Consider the following 24,542-nt stretch of genomic DNA (forward strand, 5'->3'; position numbering starts at 1 on the left):
TGCAACAAGACATTGAACATGTCAAATCTGATGCAACAAGACATTGAACATGTCAAATCTGATGCAACAAGACATTGAACATGTCAAATCTGGTGCAACAAGACATTGAACATGTCACATCTGTGCAACAAGACATTGAACATGTCAAATCTGATGCAACAAGACATTGAACATGTCAAATCTGATGCAACAAGACATTGAACATGTCAAATCTGATGCAACAAGACATTGAACATGTCAAATGCAACAAGACATTGAACATGAACATGTCAAATCTGATGCAACAAGACATTGAACATGTCAAATCTGGCATTGAACATGCAACAAGACATTGAACATGTCAAATCTGATGCAACAAGACATTGAACATGTCAAATCTGATGCAACAAGACATTGAACATGTCAAATCTGATGCAACAAGACATTGAACATGTCAAATCTGATGCAACAAGACATTGAACATGTCAAATCTGATGCAACAAGCAACAAGACATTGAACATGTCAAATCTGATGCAACAAGACATTGAACATGTCAAATCTGATGCAACAAGACATTGAACATGTCAAATCTGATGCAACAAGACATTGAACATGTCATGTGCAACAAGACATTGAACATGTCAAATCTGATGCAACAAGACATTGAACATGTCAAATCTGATGCAACAAGACATTGAACATGTCAAATCTGATGCAACAAGACATTGAACATGTCAAATCTGGTGCAACAAGACATTGAACATGTCAAATCTGATGCAACAAGACATTGAACATGTCAAATCTGCAACAAGACATTGAACATGTCAAATCAACAAGACATTGAACATGTCAAATCTGTGCAACAAGACATTGAACATGTCAAATCTGATGCAACAAGACATTGAACATGTCAAATCTGATGCAACAAGACATTGAACATGTCAAATCTGATGCAACAAGACAATTGAACATGTCAAATCTGATGCAACAAGACATTGAACATGTCAAATCTGATGCAACAAGACATTGAACATGTCAAATCTGATGCAACAAGACATTGAACATGTCAAATCTTGCAACAAGACATTGAACATGTCAAATCTGATGCAACAAGACATTGAACATGTCAAATCTGATGCAACAAGACATTGAACATGTCAAATCTGATGCAACAAGACATTGAACATGTCAAATCTGATGCAACAAGACATTGAACATGTCAAATCTGATGCAACAAGACATTGAACATGTCAAATCTGATGCAACAAGACATTGAACATGTCAAATCTGATGCAACAAGAACATGAAATCTGTGCAACAAGACATTGAACATGTCAAATCTGTGCAACAAGACATTGAACATGTCAAATCTGATGCAACAAGACATTGAACATGTCAAATCTGATGCAACAAGACATTGAACATGTCAAATCTGATGCAACAAGACATTGAACATGTCAAATCTGATGCAACAAGACATTGAACATGTCAAATCTGATGCAACAAGACATTGAACATGTCAAATCTGATGCAACAAGACATTGAACATGTCAAATGTGCAACAAATTGAACATGTCAAATGCAACAAGACATTGAACATGTCAAATCTGATGCAACAAGACATTGAACATGTCAAATCTGATGCAACATGTCAAATCTGATGCAACAAGACATTGAACATGTCAAATCTGGTGCAACAAGACATTGAACATGTCAAATCTGATGCAACAAGACATTGAACATGTCAAATCTGTGCAACAAGACATTGAACATGTCAAATGCAACAAGACATTGAACATGTCAAATCTGATGCAACAAGACATTGAACATGTCAAATCTGATGCAACAAGACATTGAACATGTCAAATCTGATGCAACAAGACATTGAACATGTCAAATCTGATGCAACAAGACATTGAACATGTCAAATCTGATGCAACAAACATTGAACATGTCAAATGCAACAAGACATTGAACATGTCAAATCTGATGCAACAAGACATTGAACATGTCAAATCTGATGCAACAAGACATTGAACATGTCAAATCTGATGCAACAAGACATTGAACATGTCAAATCTGATGCAACAAGACATTGAAATGTCAAATGTGCAACAAGACTGAACATGTGCAACAAGACATTGAACATGTCAAATCTGATGCAACAAGACATTGAACATGTCAAATCTGATGCAACAAGACATTGAACATGTCAAATCTGATGCAACAAGACATTGAACATGTCAAATCTGATGCAACAAGACATTGAACATGTCAAATCTGATGCAACAAGACATTGAACATGTCAAATCTGATGCAACAAGACATTGAACATGTCAAATCTGATGCAACAAGACATTGAACATGTCAAATCTGATGCAACAAGACATTGAACATGTCAAATCTGTGCAACAAGACATTGAACATGTCAAATCTGATGCAACAAGACATTGAACATGTCAAATGTGCAACAAGACATTGAAAATCTGATGCAACAAGACATTGAACATGTCAAATCTGATGCAACAAGACATTGAACATGTCAAATCTGATGCAACAAGACATTGAACATGTCAAATCTGATGCAACAAGACATTGAACATGTCAAATGCAACAAGACATTGAACATGTCAAATCTGATGCAACAAGACATTGAACATGTCAAATCTGATGCAACAAGACATTGAACATGTCAAATCTCAAACATTGAACATGATGCAACAAGACATTGCATGTCAAATCTGATGCAAGACATTGAACATGTCAAATCTGATGCAACAAGACATTGAACATGTCAAATCTGATGCAACAAGACATTGAACATGTCAAATCTGTGCAACAAGACATTGAACATGTCAAATCTGTGCAACAAGACATTGAACATGTCAAATCTGATGCAACAAGACATTGAACATGTCAAATCTGATGCAACAAGACATTGAACATGTCAAATCTGATGCAACAAGACATTGAACATGTCAAATCTGTGCAACAAGACATTGAACATGTCAAATCTGATGCAACAAGACATTGAACATGTCAAATCTGATGCAACAAGACATTGAACATGTCAAATCTGGTGCAACAAGACATTGAACATGTCAAATGTGCAACAAACATGTCAAATCTGATGCAACAAGACATTGAACATGTCAAATCTGATGCAACAAGACATTGAACATGTCAAATCTGATGCAACAAGACATTGAACATGTCAAATCTGATGCAACAAGACATTGAACATGTCAAATCTGATGCAACAAGACATTGAACATGTCAAATCTGGTGCAACAAGACATTGAACATGTCAAATCTGATGCAACAAGACATTGAACATGTCAAATCTGATGCAACAAGACATTGAACATGTCAAATCTGATGCAACAAGACATTGAACATGTCAAATCTGATGCAACAAGACATTGAACATGTCAAATCTGATGCAACAAGACATTGAACAAGACATTGAACATGTCAAATCTGCAACAAGACATTGAACATGTCAAATCTGGTGCAACAAGACATTGAACATGTCAAATCTGATGCAACAAGACATTGAACATGTCAAATGCAACAAGACATTGAACATGTCAAATCTGTGCAACAAGACATTGAACATCTGATGCAACAAGACATTGAACATGTCAAATCTGATGCAACAAGACATTGAACATGTCAAATCTGTGCAACAAGACATTGAACATGCAACAAGACATTGAACATGTCAAATCTGTGCAACAAGACATTGAACATGTCAAATCTGATGCAACAAGACATTGAACATGTCAAATCTGGTGCAACAAGACATTGAACATGTCAAATCTGATGCAACAAGACATTGAACATGTCAAATCTGGTGCAACAAGACATTGAACATGTCAAATCTGATGCAACAAGACATTGAACATGTCAAATCTGATGCAACAAGACATTGAACATGTCAAGACATTGAACTGATGCAACAAGACATTGAACATGTCAACATTGAACTGCAACAAGACATTGAACATGTCAAATCTGATGCAACAAGACATTGAACATGTCAAATCTGGTGCAACAAGACATTGAACATGTCAAATCTGGTGCAACAAGACATTGAACATGTCAAATCTGATGCAACAAGACATTGAACATGTCAAATCTGATGCAACAAGACATTGAACATGTCAAATCTGATGCAACAAGACATTGAACATGTCAAATCTGATGCAACAAGACATTGAAACATGTCAAGATGAACTGATGCAACAAGACATTGAACATGTCAAATCTGATGCAACAAGACATTGAACATGTCAAATCTGATGCAACAAGACATTGAACATGTCAAATCTGATGCAACAAGACATTGAACATGTCAAAATGAACATGATGCAACAAGACATTGAACATGTCAAATCTGATGCAACAAGACATTGAACATGTCAAATCTGGTGCAACAAGACATTGAACATGTCAAATCATGCAACAAGACATTGAACATGTCAAATCTGATGCAACAAGACATTGAACATGTCAAATCTGATGCAACAAGACATTGAACATGTCAAATCTGATGCAACAAGACATTGAACATGTCAAATCTGATGCAACAAGACATTGAACATGTCAAATCTGATGCAACAAGACATTGAACATGTCAAATCTGATGCAACAAGACATTGAACATGTCAAATCTGATGCAACAAGACATTGAACATGTCAAATCTGATGCAACAAGACATTGAACATGTCAAATCTGATGCAACAAGACATTGAACATGTCAAATCTGGTGCAACAAGATGTCAAATCTGATGCAACAAGACATTGAACTGTCAAATCTGTGCAACAAGACATTGAACATGTCAAATCTGATGCAACAAGACATTGAACATGTCAAATCTGGTGCAACAAGACATTGAACATGTCAAATCTGGTGCAACAAGACATTGAACATGTCAAAATGCAACAAGACATTGATGCAACAAGACATTGAACATGTCAAATCTGATGCAACAAGACATTGAACATGTCAAATCTGATGCAACAAGACATTGAACATGTCAAATCTGATGCAACAAGACATTGAACATGTCAAATCGATGCAACAAGACATGAACATGTCAAATCTGGTGCAACAAGACATTGAACATGTCAAATCTGGTGCAACAAGACATTGAACATGTCAAATCTGATGCAACAAGACATTGAACATGTCAAATCTGATGCAACAAGACATTGAACATGTCAAATCTGCAACAAGACATTGAACATGTCAAATCTGACAAGACATTGAACATGTCAAATGCAACAAGACATTGAACATGTCAAATCTGGTGCAACAAGACATTGAACATGTCAAATCTGATGCAACAAGACATTGAACATGTCAAATCTGATGCAACAAGACATTGAACATGTCAAATCTGATGCAACAAGACATTGAACATGTCAAATCTGATGCAACAAGACATTGAACATGTCAAATCTGATGCAACAAGACATTGAACATGTCAAATCTGATGCAACAAGACATTGAACATGTCAAATCTGATGCAACAAGACATTGAACATGTCAAATCTCAAATGAACATGTCAAATCTGCAACAAGACATTGAACATGTCAAATCTGATGCAACAAATTGAACATGTCAAATCTGATGCAATTGATGCAACAAGACATTGAACATGTCAAATCTGATGCAACAAGACATTGAACATGTCAAATCTGATGCAACAAGACATTGAACATGTCAAATCTGATGCAACAAGACATTGAACATGTCAAATCTGATGATGCAACAAGACATTGAACATGTCAAATCTGATGCAACAAGACATTGAACATGTCAAATCTGGTGCAACAAGACATTGAACATGTCAAATCTGATGCAACAAGACATTGAACATGTCAAATCTGATGCAACAAGACATTGAACATGTCAAATCTGATGCAACAAGACATTGAACATGTCAAATCTGATGCAACAAGACATTGAACATGTCAAATCTGATGCAACAAGACATTGAACATGTCAAATCTGATGCAACAAGACATTGAACATGTCAAATCTGATGCAACAAGACATTGAACATGTCAAATCTGATGCAACAAGACATTGAACATGTCAAATCTGTGCAACAAGACATTGAACATGTCAAATCTGATGCAACAAGACATTGAACATGTCAAATCTGATGCAACAAGACATTGAACATGTCAAATCTGATGCAAACAAGACATTGAACATGTCAAATCTGATGCAACAAGACATTGAACATGTCAAATCTGATGCAACAAGACATTGAACATGTCAAATCTGATGCAACAAGACATTGAACATGTCAAATCTGGTGCAACAAGACATTGAACATGTCAAATCTGATGCAACAAGACATTGAACATGTCAAATCTGATGCAACAAGACATTGAACATGTCAAATCTGATGCAACAAGACATTGAACATGTCAAATCTGTGCAACAAGACATTGAACATGTCAAATCTGATGCAACAAGACAAGACATTGAACATGTCAAATCTGATGCAACAAGAAGACATGTGATGCAACAAGACATTGAACATGTCAAATCTGATGCAACAAGACATTGAACATGTCAAATCTGATGCAACAAGACATTGAACATGTCAAATCTGATGCAACAAGAATTGAACATGTCAAATCTGATGCAACAAGACATTGAACATGTCAAATCTGATGCAACAAGACATTGAACATGTCAAATCTGATGCAACAAGACATTGAACATGTCAAATCTGTGCAACAAGACATTGAACATGTCAAATCTGCAACAAGAACATGTCAAATCTGATGCAACAAGACATTGAACATGTCAAATCTGATGCAACAAGACATTGAACATGTCAAATCTGATGCAACAAGACATTGAACATGTCAAATCTGTGCAACAAGACATTGAACATGTCAAATCTGATGCAACAAGACATTGAACATGTCAAATCTGATGCAACAAGACATTGAACATGTCAAATCTGATGCAACAAGACATTGAACATGTCAAATCTGATGCAACAAGACATTGAACATGTCAAATCTGATGCAACAAGACATTGAACATGTCAAATCTGATGCAACAAGACATTGAACATGTCAAATCTGCAACAAGACATTGAACATGTCAAATCTGATGCAACAAGACATTGAACATGTCAAATCTGATGCAACAAGACATTGAACATGTCAAATCTGATGCAACAAGAAGTCAAACATTGAACATGTCAAATCTGATGCAGAACATGTCAAATTGAACATGTCAAATCTGATGCAACAAGACATTGAACATGTCAAATCTGATGCAACAAGACATTGAACATGTCAAATCTGTGCAACAAATTGAACATGTCAAATCTGATGCAACAAGACATTGAACATGTCAAGATCTGTCAAATCTGCAACAAGACATTGAACATGTCAAATCTGATGCAACAAGACATTGAACATGTCAAATCTGTCAAATCTGATGCAACAAGACATTGAACATGTCAAATCTGATGCAACAAGACATTGAACATGTCAAATCTGATGCAACAAAATGAACATGTCAAATCTGCAACAAGACATTGAACATGTCAAATCTCAAATGAACATGTCAAATCTGCAACAAGACATTGAACATGTCAAATCTGATGCAACAAGACATTGAACATGTCAAATCTGATGCAACAAGACATTGAACATGTCAAATCTGATGCAACAAGACATTGAACATGTCAAATCTGATGCAACAAGACATTGAACATGTCAAATCTGATGCAGACAAGACATTGAACATGTCAAATCTGATGCAACAAGACATTGAACATGTCAAATCTGGTCAAATCTGCAACAAGACATTGAACATGTCAAATCTGATGCAACAAGACATTGAACATGTCAAATCTGATGCAACAAGACATTGAACATGTCAAATCTGAACATGCAACAAGACATTGAACATGTCAAATCTGATGCAACAAGACATTGAACATGTCAAATCTGATGCAACAAGACATTGAACATGTCAAATCTGCAACAAGACATTGAACATGTCAAATCTGATGCAACAAGACATTGAACATGTCAAATCTGGTGCAACAAGACATTGAACATGTCAAATCTGATGCAACAAGACATTGAACAGTCAAATCTGATGCAACAAGACATTGAACATGTCAAATCTGATGCAACAAGACATTGAACATGTCAAATCTGTGCAACAAGACATTGAACATGTCAAATCTGATGCAACAAGACATTGAACATGTCAAATCTGATGCAACAAGACATTGAACATGTCAAATCTGATGCAACAAGACATTGAACATGTCAAATCTGGTGCAACAAGACATTGAACATGTCAAATCTGATGCAACAAGACATTGAACATGTCAAATCTGATGCAACAAGACATTGAACATGTCAAATCTGATGCAACAAGACAGAACACATCTGGTGAACATGTCAAATCTGATGCAACAAGACATTGAACATGTGCAACAAGACATTGAACATGTCAAATCTGATGCAACAAGACATTGAACATGTCAAATCTGATGCAACAAGACATTGAACATGTCAAATCTGATGCAACAAGACATTGAACATGTCAAATCTGATGCAACAAGACATTGAACATGGCAAATCTGATGCAACAAGACATTGAACATGTCAAATCTGGTTTCAACAAGACATTGAACATGTCAAATCTGATGCAACAAGACATTGAACATGTCAAATCTGATGCAACAAGACATTGAACATGTCAAATCTGGTGCAACAAGACATTGAACATGTCAAATCTGATGCAACAATGTGAACATGTCAAATCTGATGCAACAAGACATTGAACATGTCAAATCTGATGCAACAAGACATTGAACATGTCAAATCTGATGCAACAAGACATTGAACATGTCAAATCTGATGCAACAAGACATTGAACATGTCAAATCTGATGCAACAAGACATTGAACATGTCAAATCTGATGCAACAAGACATTGAACATGTCAAATCTGGTGCAACAAGACATTGAACATGTCAAATCTGATGCAACAAGACATTGAACATGTCAAATCTGATGCAACATTGAACATGTCAAATCTGATGCAACAAGACATTGAACATGTCAAATCTGATGCAACAAGACATTGAACATGTCAAATCTGATGCAACAAGACATTGAACATGTCAAATCTGAACATGCAACAAGACATTGAACATGTCAAATCTGATGCAAGACATTGAACATGTCAAACAACAAGACATTGAACATGTCAAATCTGATGCAACAAGACAAGAACATGTCAAATCTGATGCAACAAGACATTGAACATGTCAAATCTGAACATGTCAAATCTGATGCAACAAGACATTGAACATGTCAAATCTGATGCAACAAGACATTGAACATGTCAAATCTGATGCAACAAGACATTGAACATGTCAAATCTGATGCAACAAGACATTGAACATGTCAAATCTGTGCAACAAGACATTGAACATGTCAAATCTGATGCAACAAGACATTGAACATGTCAAATCTGATGCAACAAGACATTGAACATGTCAAATCTGATGCAACAAGACATTGAACATGTCAAATCTGATGCAACAAGACATTGAACATGTCAAATCTGATGCAACAAGACATTGAACATGTCAAATCTGATGCAACAAGACATTGAACATGTCAAATCTGATGCAACAAGACATTGAACATGTCAAACATGCAACAAGACATTGAACATGTCAAATCTGATGCAACAAGACATTGAACATGTCAAATCTGATGCAACAAGACATTGAACAAGTCAAATTGCAACAAGACATGTCAAATCTGATGCAACAAGACATTGAACATGTCAAATCTGATGCAACAAGACATTGAACATGTCAAATCTGATGCAACAAGACATTGAACATGTCAAATCTGATGCAACAAGACATTGAACATGTCAAATCTGATGCAACAAGACATTGAACATGTCAAATCTGATGCAACAAGACATTGAACATGTCAAATCTGTGCAACAAGACATTGAACATGTCAAATCTGATGCAACAAGACATTGAACATGTCAAATCTGGTGCAACAAGACATTGAACATGTCAAATCTGATGCAACAAGACATTGAACATGTCAAATCTGGTGCAACAAGACATTGAACATGTCAAATCTGATGCAACAAGACATTGAACATGTCAAATCTGATGCAACAACATTGAACATGTCAAATCTTGCAACAAGACATTGAACATGTCAAATCTGATGCAACAAGATGCAACAACAAGACATTGAACATGCAAAACAAGACATTGAACATCTTGCAACAAGACATGAACATGTCAAATCTGATGCAACAAGACATTGAACATGTCAAATCTGGTGCAACAAGACATTGAACATGTCAAATCTGATGCAACAAGACATTGAACATGTCAAATCAACAAGACTGATGTCAACAAGACATTGAACATGTCAAATCAAATCTGATGCAACAAGACATTGAACATGTCAAATCTGTGCAACAAGACATTGAACATGTCAAATGCAACAAGACATTGAACATGTCAAATCTGATGCAACAAGACATTGAACATGTCAAATCTGATGCAACAAGACATTGAACATGTCAAATGCAACAAGACTGAACATGTGCTGGTGCAACAAGACATTGAACATGTCAAATCTGATGCAACAAGACATTGAACATGTCAAATCTGATGCAACAAGACATTGAACATGTCAAATCTGATGCAACAAGACATTGAACATGTCAAATCTGATGCAACAAGACATTGAACATGTCAAATCTGGTGCAACAAGACATTGAACATGTCAAATCTGATGCAACAAGACATTGAACATGTCAAATCTGATGCAACAAGACATTGAACATGTCAAATCTGATGCAACAAGACATTGAACATGTCAAATCTGATGCAACAAGACATTGAACATGTCAAATCTGATGCAACAAGACATTGAACATGTCAAATCTGATGCAACAAGACATTGAACATGTCAAATCTGATGCAACAAGACATTGAACATGTCAAATCTGGTGCAACAAGACATTGAACATGTCAAATCTGATGCAACAAGACATTGAACATGTCAAATCTGATGCAACAAGACATTGAACATGTCAAATCTGCAACAAGACATTGAACATGATGCAACAAGACATTGAACATGTCAAATCTGATGCAACAAGACATTGAACATGTCAAATCTGATGCAACAAGACATTGAACACATGTCATTGAACATGTCAAATCTGATGCAACAAGACATTGAACATGTCAAATGCAACAAGACTGAACATGTCAAATCTGTGCAACAAGACATTGAACATGTCAAATGCAACAAGACATTGAACATGTCAAATCTGATGCAACAAGACATTGAACATGTCAAATCTGATGCAACAAGACATTGAACATGTCAAATCTGGTGCAACAAGACATTGAACATGTCAAATCTGATGCAACAAGACATTGAACATGTCAAATCTGGTGCAACAAGACATTGAACATGTCAAATCTGATGCAACAAGACATTGAACATGTCAAATCTGATGCAACAAGACATTGAACATGTCAAATCTGATGCAACAAGACATTGAACATGTCAAATCTGATGCAACAAGACATTGAACATGTCAAATCTGATGCAACAAGACATTGAACATGTCAAATCTGATGCAACAAGACATTGAACATGTCAAATCTGATGCAACAAGACATTGAACATGTCAAATCTGATGCAACAAGACATTGAACATGTCAAATCTGATGCAACAAGACATTGAACATGTCAAATCTGATGCAACAAGACATTGAACATGTCAAATCTGATGCAACAAGACATTGAACATGTCAAATCTGATGCAACAAGACATTGAACATGTCAAAATCATGTCAAATCTGATGCAACAAGACATTGAACATGTCAAATCTGATGCAACAAGCATTGAACATGTCATCTGATGCAACAAGACATTGAACATGTCAAATCTGGTGCAACAAGACATTGAACAAGTTGAACATGTCAAATCTGATGCAACAAGACATTGAACATGTCAAATCTGATGCAACAAGACATTGAACATGTCAAATCTGATGCAAGACATTGAACATGTCAAATCTGATGCAACAAGACATTGAACATGTCAAATGAACATGTCAAATGCAACAAGACATTGAACATGTCAAATCTGTCAAGACATTGAACTGTCAAATCTGATGCAACAAGACATTGAACATGTCAAATCTGATGCAACAAGACATTGAACATGTCAAATCTGATGCAACAAGACATTGAACATGTCAAATCTGATGCAACAAGACATTGAACATGTCAAATCTGGTGCAACAAGACATTGAACATGTCAAATCTGATGCAACAAGACATTGAACATGTCAAATCTGATGCAACAAGACATTGAGTCAAATCTGATGCAACAAGACATTGAACATGTCAAATCTGATGCAACAAGACATTGAACATGTCAAATCTGCAACAAGACATTGAACATGTCAAATCTGGTGCAACAAGACATTGAACATGTCAAATCTGATGCAACAAGACATTGAACATGTCAAATCTGATGCAACAAGACATTGAACATGTCAAATCTGTGCAACAAGACATTGAACATGTCAAATCTGATGCAACAAGACATTGAACATGTCAAATCTGATGCAACAAGACATTGAACATGTCAAATCTGATGCAACAAGACATTGAACAAATCTGTGCAACAAGACATTGAACATGTCAAATCTGATGCAACAAGACATTGAACATGTCAAATCTGATGCAACAAGACATTGAACATGTCAAATCTGATGCAACAAGACATTGAACATGTCAAATCTGATGCAACAAGACATTGAACATGTCAAATCTGATGCAACAAGAAGACATTGCAACAAGACATTGAACATGTCAAATCTGATGCAACAAGACATTGAACATGTCAAATCTGATGCAACAAGACATTGAACATGTCAAATCTGATGCAACAAGACATTGAACATGTCAAATCTGATGCAACAAGACATTGAACATGTCAAATCTGATGCAACAAACATGTCAAATCTGATGCAACAAGAATTGAACATGTCAAATCTGATGCAACAAGACATTGAACATGTCAAATCTGGTGCAACAAGACATTGAACATGTCAAATCTGATGCAACAAGACATTGAACATGTCAAATCTGATGCAACAAGACATTGAACATGTCAAATCTGATGCAACAAGACATTGAACATGTCAAATCTGATGCAACAAGACATTGAACATGTCAAATCTGATGTGAACATGTCAAATCTGATGCAACAAGACATTGAACATGTCAAATCTGTCAAATTCATGTCAAATGCAACAAGACATTGAACATGTCAAATCTGATGCAACAAGACATTGAACATGTCAAATCTGATGCAACAAGACATTGAACATGTCAAATCTGATGCAACAAGACATTGAACATGTCAAATCTGTGCAACAAGACATTGAACATGTCAAATCTGATGCAACAAGACATTGAACATGTCAAATCTGCAACAAGACATGAACATGTCAAATCTGATGCAACAAGACATTGAACATGTCAAATCTGATGCAACAAGACATTGAACATGTCAAATCTGATGCAACAAGACATTGAACATGTCAAATCTGATGCAACAAGACAGAACATGTCAATCTGATTGAACATGTCAAATCTGATGCAACAAGACATTGAACATGTCAAATCTGATGCAACAAGACATTGAACATGTCAAAATCTGATGCAATCTGATGCAACAAGACATTGAACATGTCAAATCTGTGCAACAAGACATTGAACATGTCAAATCTGATGCAACAAGACATTGAACATGTCAAATCTGTGCAACAAGACATTGAACATGTCAAATCTGATGCAACAAGACATTGAACATGTCAAATCTGATGCAACAAGACATTGAACATGTCAAATCTGATGCAACAAGACATTGAACATGTCAAATCTGATGCAACAAGACATTGAACATGTCAAATCTTGCAACAAGACATTGAACATGTCAAATCTGCAACAAGGTGAACATGTCAAATCTGATGCAACAAGACATTGAACATGTCAAATCTGATGCAACATTGAACATGTCAAATCTGATGCAACAAGACATTGAACATGTCAAATCTGATGCAACAAGACAGAACATGTCAAATCTGATGCAACAAGAACATGTCAAATCTGATGCAACAAGACATTGAACATGTCAAATCTGGTGCAACAAGACATTGAACATGTCAAATCTGATGCAACAAGACATTGAACATGTCAAATCTGATGCAACAAGAAGACATTGCAACAAGACATTGAACATGTCAAATCTGATGCAACAAGACATTGAACATGTCAAATCTGATGCAACAAGACATTGAACATGTCAAATCTGATGCAACAAGACATTGAACATGTCAAATCTGATGCAACAAGACATTGAACATGTCAAATCTGATGCAACAAGACATTGAACATGTCAAATCTGATGCAACAAGACATTGAACATGTCAAATCTGATGCAACAAGACATTGAACATGTCAAATCTGATGCAACAAGACATTGATGCAAATCTGGTGCAACAAGACATTGAACATGTCAAATCTGATGCAACAAGACATTGAACATGTCAAATCTGATGCAACAAGACATTGAACATGTCAAATCTGGTGCAACAAGACATTGAACATGTCAAATCTGATGCAACAAGACATTGAACATGTCAAATCTGATGCAACAAGACATTGAACATGTCAAATCTGATGCAACAAGACATTGAACATGTCAAATCTGATGCAACAAGACATTGAACATGTCAAATCTGATGCAACAAGACATTGAACATGTCAAATCTGATGCAACAAGACATTGAACATGTCAAATCTGATGCAACAAGACATTGAACATGTCAAATCTGATGCAACAAGACATTGAACATGTCAAATCTGATGCAACAAGAATTGAACATGTCAAATCTGTGCAACAAGACATTGAACATGTCAAATCTGATGCAACAAGACATTGAACATGTCAAATCTGATGCAACAAGACATTGAACATGTCAAATCTGATGCAACAAGACAGACATCTGATGCAACAAGACATTGAATGTCAAATCTGATGCAACAAGACATTGAACACAAATCTGATGCAACAAGACATTGAACATGTCAAATCTGATGCAACAAGACATTGAACATGTCAAATCTGATGCAACAAGACATTGAACATGTCAAATCTGTGCAACAAGACATTGAACATGTCAAATCTGATGCAACAAGACATTGAACATGTCAAATCTGATGCAACAAGACATTGAACATGTCAAATCTGATGCAACAAGACATTGAACATGTCAAACTGATGCAACAAGACATTGAACATGTCAAATCTGATGCAACAAGACATTGAACATGTCAAATCTGATGCAACAAGACATGAACATGAACATGTCAAATGCAACAAGACATTGAACATGTCAAACTGATGCAACAAGACATTGAACATGTCAAATCTGCAACAAGACACAGCATAGAAACAAGACTTGAACAAGACCATGTCATAATCTGATGCAACAAGAATTGAACATGTCAAATCTGCAACAAGACGTGATTTGATGTCAGATGCATAGTTATGTTGAAATCAAATCTGTCTTACTCCCAGCACAGACAGTGACACATCTTTGAACTTGTCAAATCTGATGCAACAAGTGTGTTTCAAATCTGATGTCAACAAGACTTGAACATGTCAAACATGCAACAAGACATTGATTTAGACTACATTGAAATCACCCCATCTTTGCTTATTCCATCACCATCAATCAAAATAACAAACTGTGTGAGAACATACATGTAACCTGAACCTAAAGACATGGAAAACATCATGGAGACATGTTTACGTGTGGGTGTGTGTACACACGAAGACAGGTCAGTAACATACATGTAACCTGAACCTAAAGACATGGAAAACATCATGGAGACATGTTTACGTGTGGGTGTGTGTACACACGAAGACAGGTCAGTAACATACATGTAACCTGAACCATGGAAAAAAGAGACATGGAAAACATCATGTAACCTGAACCTAAAGACATGAAAACATCATGGAGACATGTTTACGTGTGGGTGTGTGTACACACGAAGACAGGTCAGTAACATACATGTAACCTGAACCTAAAGACATGGAAAACATCATGGAGACATGTTTACGTGTGGGTGTAACCTGTGTACACACGTGTGGGTGTGTGAAGACAGGTCAGTAACATACATGTAACCTGAACCTAAAGACATGGAAAACATCATGGAGACATGTTTACGTGTGGGTGTGTGTACACACGAAGACAGGTCAGTAACATACATGTAACCTGAACCTAAAGACATGGAAAACATCATGGAGACATGTTTACGTGTGGGTGTGTGTACACACGAAGACAGGTCAGTAACATACATGTAACCTGAACCTAAAGACATGGAAAACATCATGGAGACATGTTTACGTGTGGGTGTGTGTACACACGAAGACAGGTCAGTAACATACATGTAACCTGAACCTAAAGACATGGAAAACATCATGGAGACATGTTTACGTGTGGGTGTGTGTACACACGAAGACAGGTCAGTAACATACATGTAACCTGAACCTAAAGACATGGAAAACATCATGGAGACATGTTTACGTGTGGGTGTGTGTACACACGAAGACAGGTCAGTAACATACATGTAACCTGAACCTAAAGACATGGAAAACATCATGGAGACATGTTTACGTGTGGGTGTGTGTACACACGAAGACAGGTCAGTAACATACGTCACCTTACAATGCACCAGATTCATAATATACGAGCTCTGAACGACACAAACGTTCATCAATGTCACAAAGAATAGACAGTGACATAGTTAAACACCCTGGCAGACACCTGGTTTGTGGACAACATTAGACAAAGAAGCTATGGACACACTTCTCTGACCTAGGCTGATGCCTTACCTGCTTTGCTGAACGGGCCACCCTTTGCAGCTAAGGAAATAGTTTGACAAGAAATTGAAGCAAAGCATCCAAAAGACACTCCCTCCAATTTACTCCAGAATGTGATCCAGAAACCCGCTGTTACAGCTGTTTTCATTTTCTTCTTTCCACATCAAACAAAAACCATCTCGCACAAATAGGTTCAGCCTTTTTGAAACAAAACAATGAAACACATTTAAATATAACTGACATGCAGCTTTCCTCTTTAAAGAGGGACAATTAAACTTGTTCGGCATTGTTCTGTGTTTTTTCATCTAAAGAGGTCATACTGCACCAACAGATGAAGTCAGCCTGCTTTTAACTCATGAGTTCATAAAAAAAAATCATATTTGCTTCCCTAGATGCCTTAAAAGCTAAGATGGTATACAGCTTTATGGTCACGCCCTGACCTTGACCTAGTTAAAGGGGTCAAGGAGGAAGTCAAGGAATGAAGTCAAGGACAATGGTCATAAGAGAGATGCTGGTGTGAAGCTCAGACTCCGTCAGATTTGAGCATCATTGGGGCCCAGATGGTGACCTTTCTAAGAGATGGCTATTCAATTAAATTGGTAGCAGCGCTAGACACTGCTGGTGTGGCGACAGCTTGTTTGGGCATACGGGTACATATGGCTGTGAGGTTGATGAAGGACTCACCGCCGTGCACATGGTGTAGCCGGCGCCAAAGTCAAAGCGACACTGCTCGTCCATAGAGTAGTGGATCCCTGGTAACTGTGGCAACGCCGGCCAGTCATGGTCGAAGGGGTCGTCACGGAGACAGTCATACGAGCTGTTGGAGGAAAACATATTCATTGGAGTTGAAGGGTTTGGTTAAGATCTATCAGTTTAATTAATTATCTCAAAATTGAATATTCATTGTGTTTTACACTGTAATCTCATAAGGCAAGGGCGTCAAAAATGTTTACATTTGCAAAGTTCTCTATCAATCGTTTTTTGGAATTTTCGATGCTCCTTGACTGTCTAGTGGTGTGCTGGTCAGTCAAGAAACTGTATGAATGTAAGGGAATGGGAAAGGGGATTCCTAGTCAGTTGTACAACTGAATGCCATCAACTGAAATGTGTCTTCCGCATTTAACCCAACCCCTCTGAATCAGAGAGGTGCCAAGGTCAATTGATGGTGCACATAGATTATTAGTGAGATGAACAGTCAAGAAACTGTATGAATGTAGGTCCATTATCATTTCTACACAGTTTCCATTTGATGCAATAAAATGCAAATGAATTACTTAAAAATCATACAATGTGATTTTCTGGGTTTTTGTTTTAGATTCCGTCTCTCACAGTTGAAGTGTACCTATGATAAAAATTACAGACCTCTACATGTTTTGTAAGTTGGAAAACCTGCAAAATCGGCAGTATATCAAATACTTGTTCTCCCCACTGTATATTTTCCTCAAACCACCAAGCCATTTGTTTGGAACCCTGCCATAAGGGATGAGCCACATGGCTGCAATACACACACAGAGATCTCCCTCCCTCCATAATTAATAACCTAATCTGTACAAGACCATAAGACAACATAAAGCCATGTTATCCTGGGGTAGAGATGTGTATGTCCTGACTGTGGCACCAGAGAGAGGTCAGAGGTCATGGTTGACCTGGACTCACTTCAGATACTTGTTGAGCTCCTCCTGGCTGCATCGGGACCAGTGGAATCGATGGAAGGCAGCCTGCACCAGAGGGGCCATGATGCTTCCCATGGGCACCTCATCACCACATTCATTACCAGGGGGACCATCGTGCTCCATACCCAGCCTGTCAGGGGGGCGTCACATAAACAGCAGGCACTAATTACACGTCTGGGAGTATGCATGCAGGTGTACCGTGTGCTAACGGTACAGTTAACCTACAAAATGTAAATGCCTCTAACTGTAGTAATACATGTGTTTGTGTATACTGTGTGTTGAACAGTGTGTGTGTATACTGTGTTGAATGGTGTGTGTGTATACTGTGTGTTGAACAGTGTGTGTGTATACTGTGTTGAACGGTGTGTGTATACTGTGTTGAATGGTGTTTGTGTATACTGTGTGTTGAATGGTGTGTGTATACTGTGTTGAATGGTGTTTGTGTATACTGTGTGTTGAATGGTGTGTGTATACTGTGTGTTGAATGGTGTGTGTGTATATTGTGTGTTGAATGGTGTTTGTGTACTGTGTGTTGAATGGTGTGTGTGTATACTGTGTGTTGAACGGTGTTTGTGTACTGTGTGTTGAATGGTGTGTGTGTATACTGTGTGTTGAATGGTGTGTGTCTACTGTGTGTTGAATGGTGTGTGTATACTGTGTGTTGAATGGTGTGTGTGTATACTGTGTGTTGAATGGTGTGTGTGTATACTGTGTTGAATGGTGTGTGTATACTGTGTGTTGAATGGTGTGTGTGTATACTGTGTTGAATGGTGTTTGTGTATACTGTGTGTTGAATGTTGTTTGTGTACTGTGTGTTGAATGGTGTGTGTGTACTGTGTGTTGAATGGTGTGTGTATACTGTGTGTTGAATGGTGTGTGTGTATACTGTGTGTTGAATGGTGTGTGTATACTGTGTTGAATGGTGTTTGTGTATACTGTGTGTTGAATGGTGTGTGTGTATACTGTGTTGAATGGTGTGTGTATACTGTGTGTTGAATGGTGTGTGTATACTGTGCGTTGAATGGTGTGTGTGTATACTGTGTTGAATGGTGTGTGTATACTGTGTTGAATGGTGTTTGTGTATACTGTATGTTGAATGGTGTGTGTATACTGTGTGTTGAATGTGTGTGTATACTGTGTTGAATGTGTGTGTGTATACTGTATGTTGAATGGTGTTTGTGTATACTGTGTGTTGAATGGTGTGTGTGTATACTGTGTGTTGAATGGTGTGTGTCTACTGTGTGTTGAATGGTGTGTGTATACTGTGTGTTGAATGGTGTGTGTGTATACTGTGTTGAATGGTGTTTGTGTATACTGTGTGTTGAATGGTGTGTGTATACTGTGTTGAATGGTGTTTGTGTATACTGTGTGTTGAATGGTGTGTGTATACTGTGTGTTGAATGGTGTGTGTGTATATTGTGTGTTGAATGGTGTGTGTGTATACTGTGTGTTGAATGGTGTGTGTGTATACTGTGTTGAATGGTGTGTGTATACTGTGTGTTGAATGGTGTGTGTGTATACTGTGTTGAATGGTGTTTGTGTATACTGTGTGTTGAATGTTGTTTGTGTACTGTGTGTTGAATGGTGTGTGTGTACTGTGTGTTGAATGGTGTGTGTATACTGTGTGTTGAATGGTGTGTGTGTATACTGTGTGTTGAATGGTGTGTGTATACTGTGTTGAATGGTGTTTGTGTATACTGTGTGTTGAATGGTGTGTGTGTATACTGTGTTGAATGGTGTGTGTGTATACTGTGTGTTGAATGGTGTGTGTATACTGTGCGTTGAATGGTGTGTGTGTATACTGTGTTGAATGGTGTGTGTATACTGTGTTGAATGGTTTTTGTGTATACTGTGTTGAATGGTGTGTGTGTATACTGTGTGTTGAATGGTGTGTGTATACTGTGTGTTGAATGGTGTGTGTGTATACTGTGTTGAATGGTGTGTGAATGGTGTGTATACTGTGTGTTGAATGGTGTGTGTATACTGTGTGTTGAATGGTGTGTGTGTGTATACTGTGTTGAATGGTGTGTGTATACTGTGTTGAATGGTGTTTGTGTATACTGTGTGTTGAATGGTGTGTGTATACTGTGTGTTGAATGGTGTGTGTATACTGTGTGTTGAACGGTGTGTGTGTACTGTGTGTTGAATGGTGTTTGTGTACTGTGTGTTGAATGGTGTTTGTGTATATTGTGTGTTGAATGGTGTGTGTATATTGTGTGTTGAATGGTGTGTGTATACTGTGTGTTGAACGGTGTTTGTGTACTGTGTGTTGAACGGTGTGTGTCTACTGTGTGTTGAATGGTGTGTGTGTATACTGTGTGTTGAATGGTGTTTGTGTATATTGTGTGTTGAATGGTGTTTGTGTATACTGTGTGTTGAATGGTGTGTGTGTATACTGTGTGTTGAATGGTGTGTGTATACTGTGTGTTGAATGGTGTGTGTGTATACTGTGTTGAATGGTGTGTGTGTATACTGTGTGTTGAATGGTGTGTGTGTATACTGTGTGTTGAATGGTGTTTGTGTATACTGTGTGTTGAATGGTGTTTGTGTATGCTGTGTGTTGAATGGTGTGTGTGTATACTGTGTTGAATGGTGTGTGTGTATACTGTGTGTTGAATGGTGTTTGTGTATACTGTGTGTTGAACGGTGTGTGTCTACTGTGTGTTGAATGGTGTGTGTGTATACTGTGTGTTGAATGGTGTGTGTGTATACTGTGTTGAATGGTGTGTGTGTATACTGTGTTGAATGGTGTGTGTGTATACTGTGTGTTGAATGGTGTTTGTGTATGCTGTGTGTTGAATGGTGTGTGTGTATACTGTGTTGAATGGTGTGTGTGTATAGTGTGTGTTGAATGGTGTGTGTGTATACTGTGTTGAATGGTGTGTGTGTATACTGTGTGTTGAATGGTGTTTGTGTATGCTGTGTGTTGAATGGTGTGTGTGTATACTGTGTTGAATGGTGTGTGTGTATACTGTGTGTTATTATTATATTATTGAATGGTGTGTGTATACTGTGTGTTGAATGGTGTGTGTATACTGTGTGTTGAATGGTGTTTGTGTATACTGTGTTGAATGGTGTGTGTATACTGTGTGTTGAATGGTGTTTGTGTATACTGTGTGTTGAATGGTGTGTGTATACTGTGTGTTGAATGGTGTGTGTATACTGTGTGTTGAATGGTGTGTGTATACTGTGTGTTGAATGGTGTGTGTATACTGTGTGTTGAATGGTGTGTGTATACTGTGTGTTGAATGGTGTGTGTATACTGTGTGTTGAATGGTGTGTGTACTGTGTGTTGAATGGTGTGTGTATACTGTGTGTTGAATGGTGTGTGTATACTGTGTGTTGAATGGTGTGTGTATACTGTGTGTTGAATGGTGTGTGTATACTGTGTGTTGAATGGTGTGTGTATACTGTGTGTTGAATGGTGTGTGTGTATAAGTGTGTCTCACACGTGTCCAGTCTCGTGTGCCACAACGAAGGCAGAGGAGAAGCCATCCTCGTGGTTGAGAGTGCAGCTCCGCACTGGGTGGCACATACCCGTCACAGGAGCGTAACCTAAGCAACGAGAGAAGAGAGGTAAAGAGAGAGAGAGAGAGAGAGGAGAGGAGAGGAGAGGAGAGGAGAGGAGAGGAGAGGAGAGGAGAGGAGAGGAGAGGAGAGAAAAAGTGTGTGAAAGAGAGAGACAGCCTGTCCTCTATGCTTATTGTAATTGTTATTGTTCAATGTGTTGGTTATTTTGACCTTTGATTATTGTTGTTACTGTTGTCCCTTTGACCATATTGATTATTATTATTTTAATGATGTTAATATTGTAAATCTCCAAAGTAAGCTTGGCAATATGTACATTGTTACGTCATGCAAATAAAGCTAATTTAATTGAATTGAAAGCGAGAGAGAGAGAGAAAGGGAGAGAAAGAGAGAGAGAGAGAGAGAGAGAAAGGAGTGTGTATACTGTATGCACACAACTGATGTGTATATTGTACGAGAGCACCTGATGTGTACATTGTATGAGAGCACATTAATAAGTATGTCCAGTACCTTGCATGCCGGAGGGGCCAAACTCCTGTCTGGTGAGGAAGATGGCATGGTCATGGTACTCTGCATCACCCCTGTCTTCCTTCTGCTGCAGGAAGGCCCAGCGACATACATTCTCCAGACTCTGAGACGGGTTCCCCAGCTCTATCAGACTCAAAGACTGGAGCCGATACAGGAAAGGACTGTCACCACATGTACTCAGTCCCTTCTTTACAAACTCTGTAAGAGGATGTTGTATATTTCCCAGAATGTCTGCAGTGCATTGAAATGACTTTTTTTCTCCAAAGTATTCGTGGCATATCCTGCTAGCCAGTAGGTGGTACTCTTGAAGTTCCAAATGCCTTAGAGGTGACACACCGATGCCATGACAGCAAATTAGGAATTCTCTCATATAAACTGGCAATCACAGGCAATCCATAATACAATTCATGTAACACCTAACACACCAAATGAGAAAAAGCCTTATTCTGTAGCTATGGTAATGGGGTTTTACTATTAAATACACTGTTTCCAAAAGTAGATACAGTACAGGTGGATTATTTTCTTTAAATCTTGAAAAAAATAATTTGGGGGGCATTTTAAACATTATACAGACAGACAGGGAGAGGGCAAAACACAAACTGATCTCCTACCGCATCAACCCCCCACCAACCCCACACCAACCCCCCATCAACCCCACACCAACCCCCACCAAACCCCAAGCTCCAACAGAGCTCCACCCTAATACCAGAGTACAGAAGTATTTCAACATGGGGATCGGTCTACCTCCTACAGGTTACATCCGCTGACCGTGTTAGTGAATGACTGAGACCTACTGTGTCTTACCTTTGCAGGACACAACATGATGATTCGGACCAGAACCACGTTGATGTGGGCACCCAGGGTACCATCCTGGTAAATCTCATTCACCTGCAGAGACAGACAAACCAGACATGGGCATGTTGCCTGACAATACAGCACATTATCTTATACCACAGCATTGTTGAATACTAGTTTTTGATTGGCTAGAAATGCATTCTAGAGTGGGCATTAATACCAGATATTTGGAATGCATATCACCTTAACAGCACCTGGTTAACAGCACCTGGTTTATCTCCAGCTGACATTGATATGTTGGAATTTGATCAATGCATCATTCGTTTGCACCTCTTCCCTAGAAATGCACCTCTTTCTAGAAATGCACCTCTTCCCCAGTAATGCACCTCTTTCTAGAAATGCACCTCTTCCCCAGAAATGCACCTCTTTCTAGAAATGCACCTCTTCCCCAGAAATGCTCTTCCTGTAATGTGATATAAATGTGTCTCTCTCTCTGAGAGGAGGTCCTATTCAAAAAGTCTCCACACATACAATTACCGTATAAAACATTATGAACACTAATATTGAGATGCACCTAGCGCTGTGGCGTTATTTTATAGTATGAAGAATACAATTGAACAAAAGATTTGAGGGAGTGCGCAGATGAGGCTATTCTGTGTTGAGCGGTTAACAAAGAAACAGGTACTCCTATATGCTTCATTTACAGTTAATAATGTAACTTTAGTTGTTCTACAAATGTTGGGCTATATGTTTACATTTGTATACATTGTAAGGCTTCATGATGTGACTCCAATGATGATTTGAAAAAAGTTGCTTGAAAAGCCATGAGCTCTGTGCAGGATGTACACACTTCATCAGTCTCTCATTCACAATTTGACAAGCACTTGATAATGCCTCAAATTTAAAGGCGGCATGCCCTTTGTGTAGCCGTAATGCACCCTAAACAAATCCATGCCTTTTACGTCCAGTGGCCATTGCGCCCTTGGCAAAACTAGTTTC

The 24,542-nt window shown here is 37.9% G+C and overlaps 1 protein-coding gene across 47 annotated transcripts in view; it reads right to left on the bottom strand.

Annotated features, from left to right (window-relative positions):
- LOC118384930 (A disintegrin and metalloproteinase with thrombospondin motifs 2) overlaps nt 1-24,542 on the bottom strand; it is a 104,872-nt gene that overhangs the window by 19,392 nt on the left and 60,938 nt on the right. For all 47 annotated transcript variants that reach the window (XM_052520659.1, XM_052520649.1, XM_052520638.1 and 44 more), the window contains exons 5-9: nt 23,553-23,636; nt 22,731-22,887; nt 22,142-22,247; nt 18,676-18,822; nt 17,704-17,836 (exon numbers count right to left, since the gene is read on the bottom strand). In XM_052520659.1, the coding sequence (XP_052376619.1) occupies nt 17,704-17,836; nt 18,676-18,822; nt 22,142-22,247; nt 22,731-22,887; nt 23,553-23,636 (627 nt within the window). The remainder of the gene's footprint in view (nt 1-17,703; nt 17,837-18,675; nt 18,823-22,141; nt 22,248-22,730; nt 22,888-23,552; nt 23,637-24,542) is intronic.

The sequence above is a fragment of the Oncorhynchus keta genome, chromosome 6 (assembly GCF_023373465.1).
Source record: "Oncorhynchus keta strain PuntledgeMale-10-30-2019 chromosome 6, Oket_V2, whole genome shotgun sequence".
Classification (NCBI taxonomy): domain Eukaryota; kingdom Metazoa; phylum Chordata; class Actinopteri; order Salmoniformes; family Salmonidae; genus Oncorhynchus; species Oncorhynchus keta.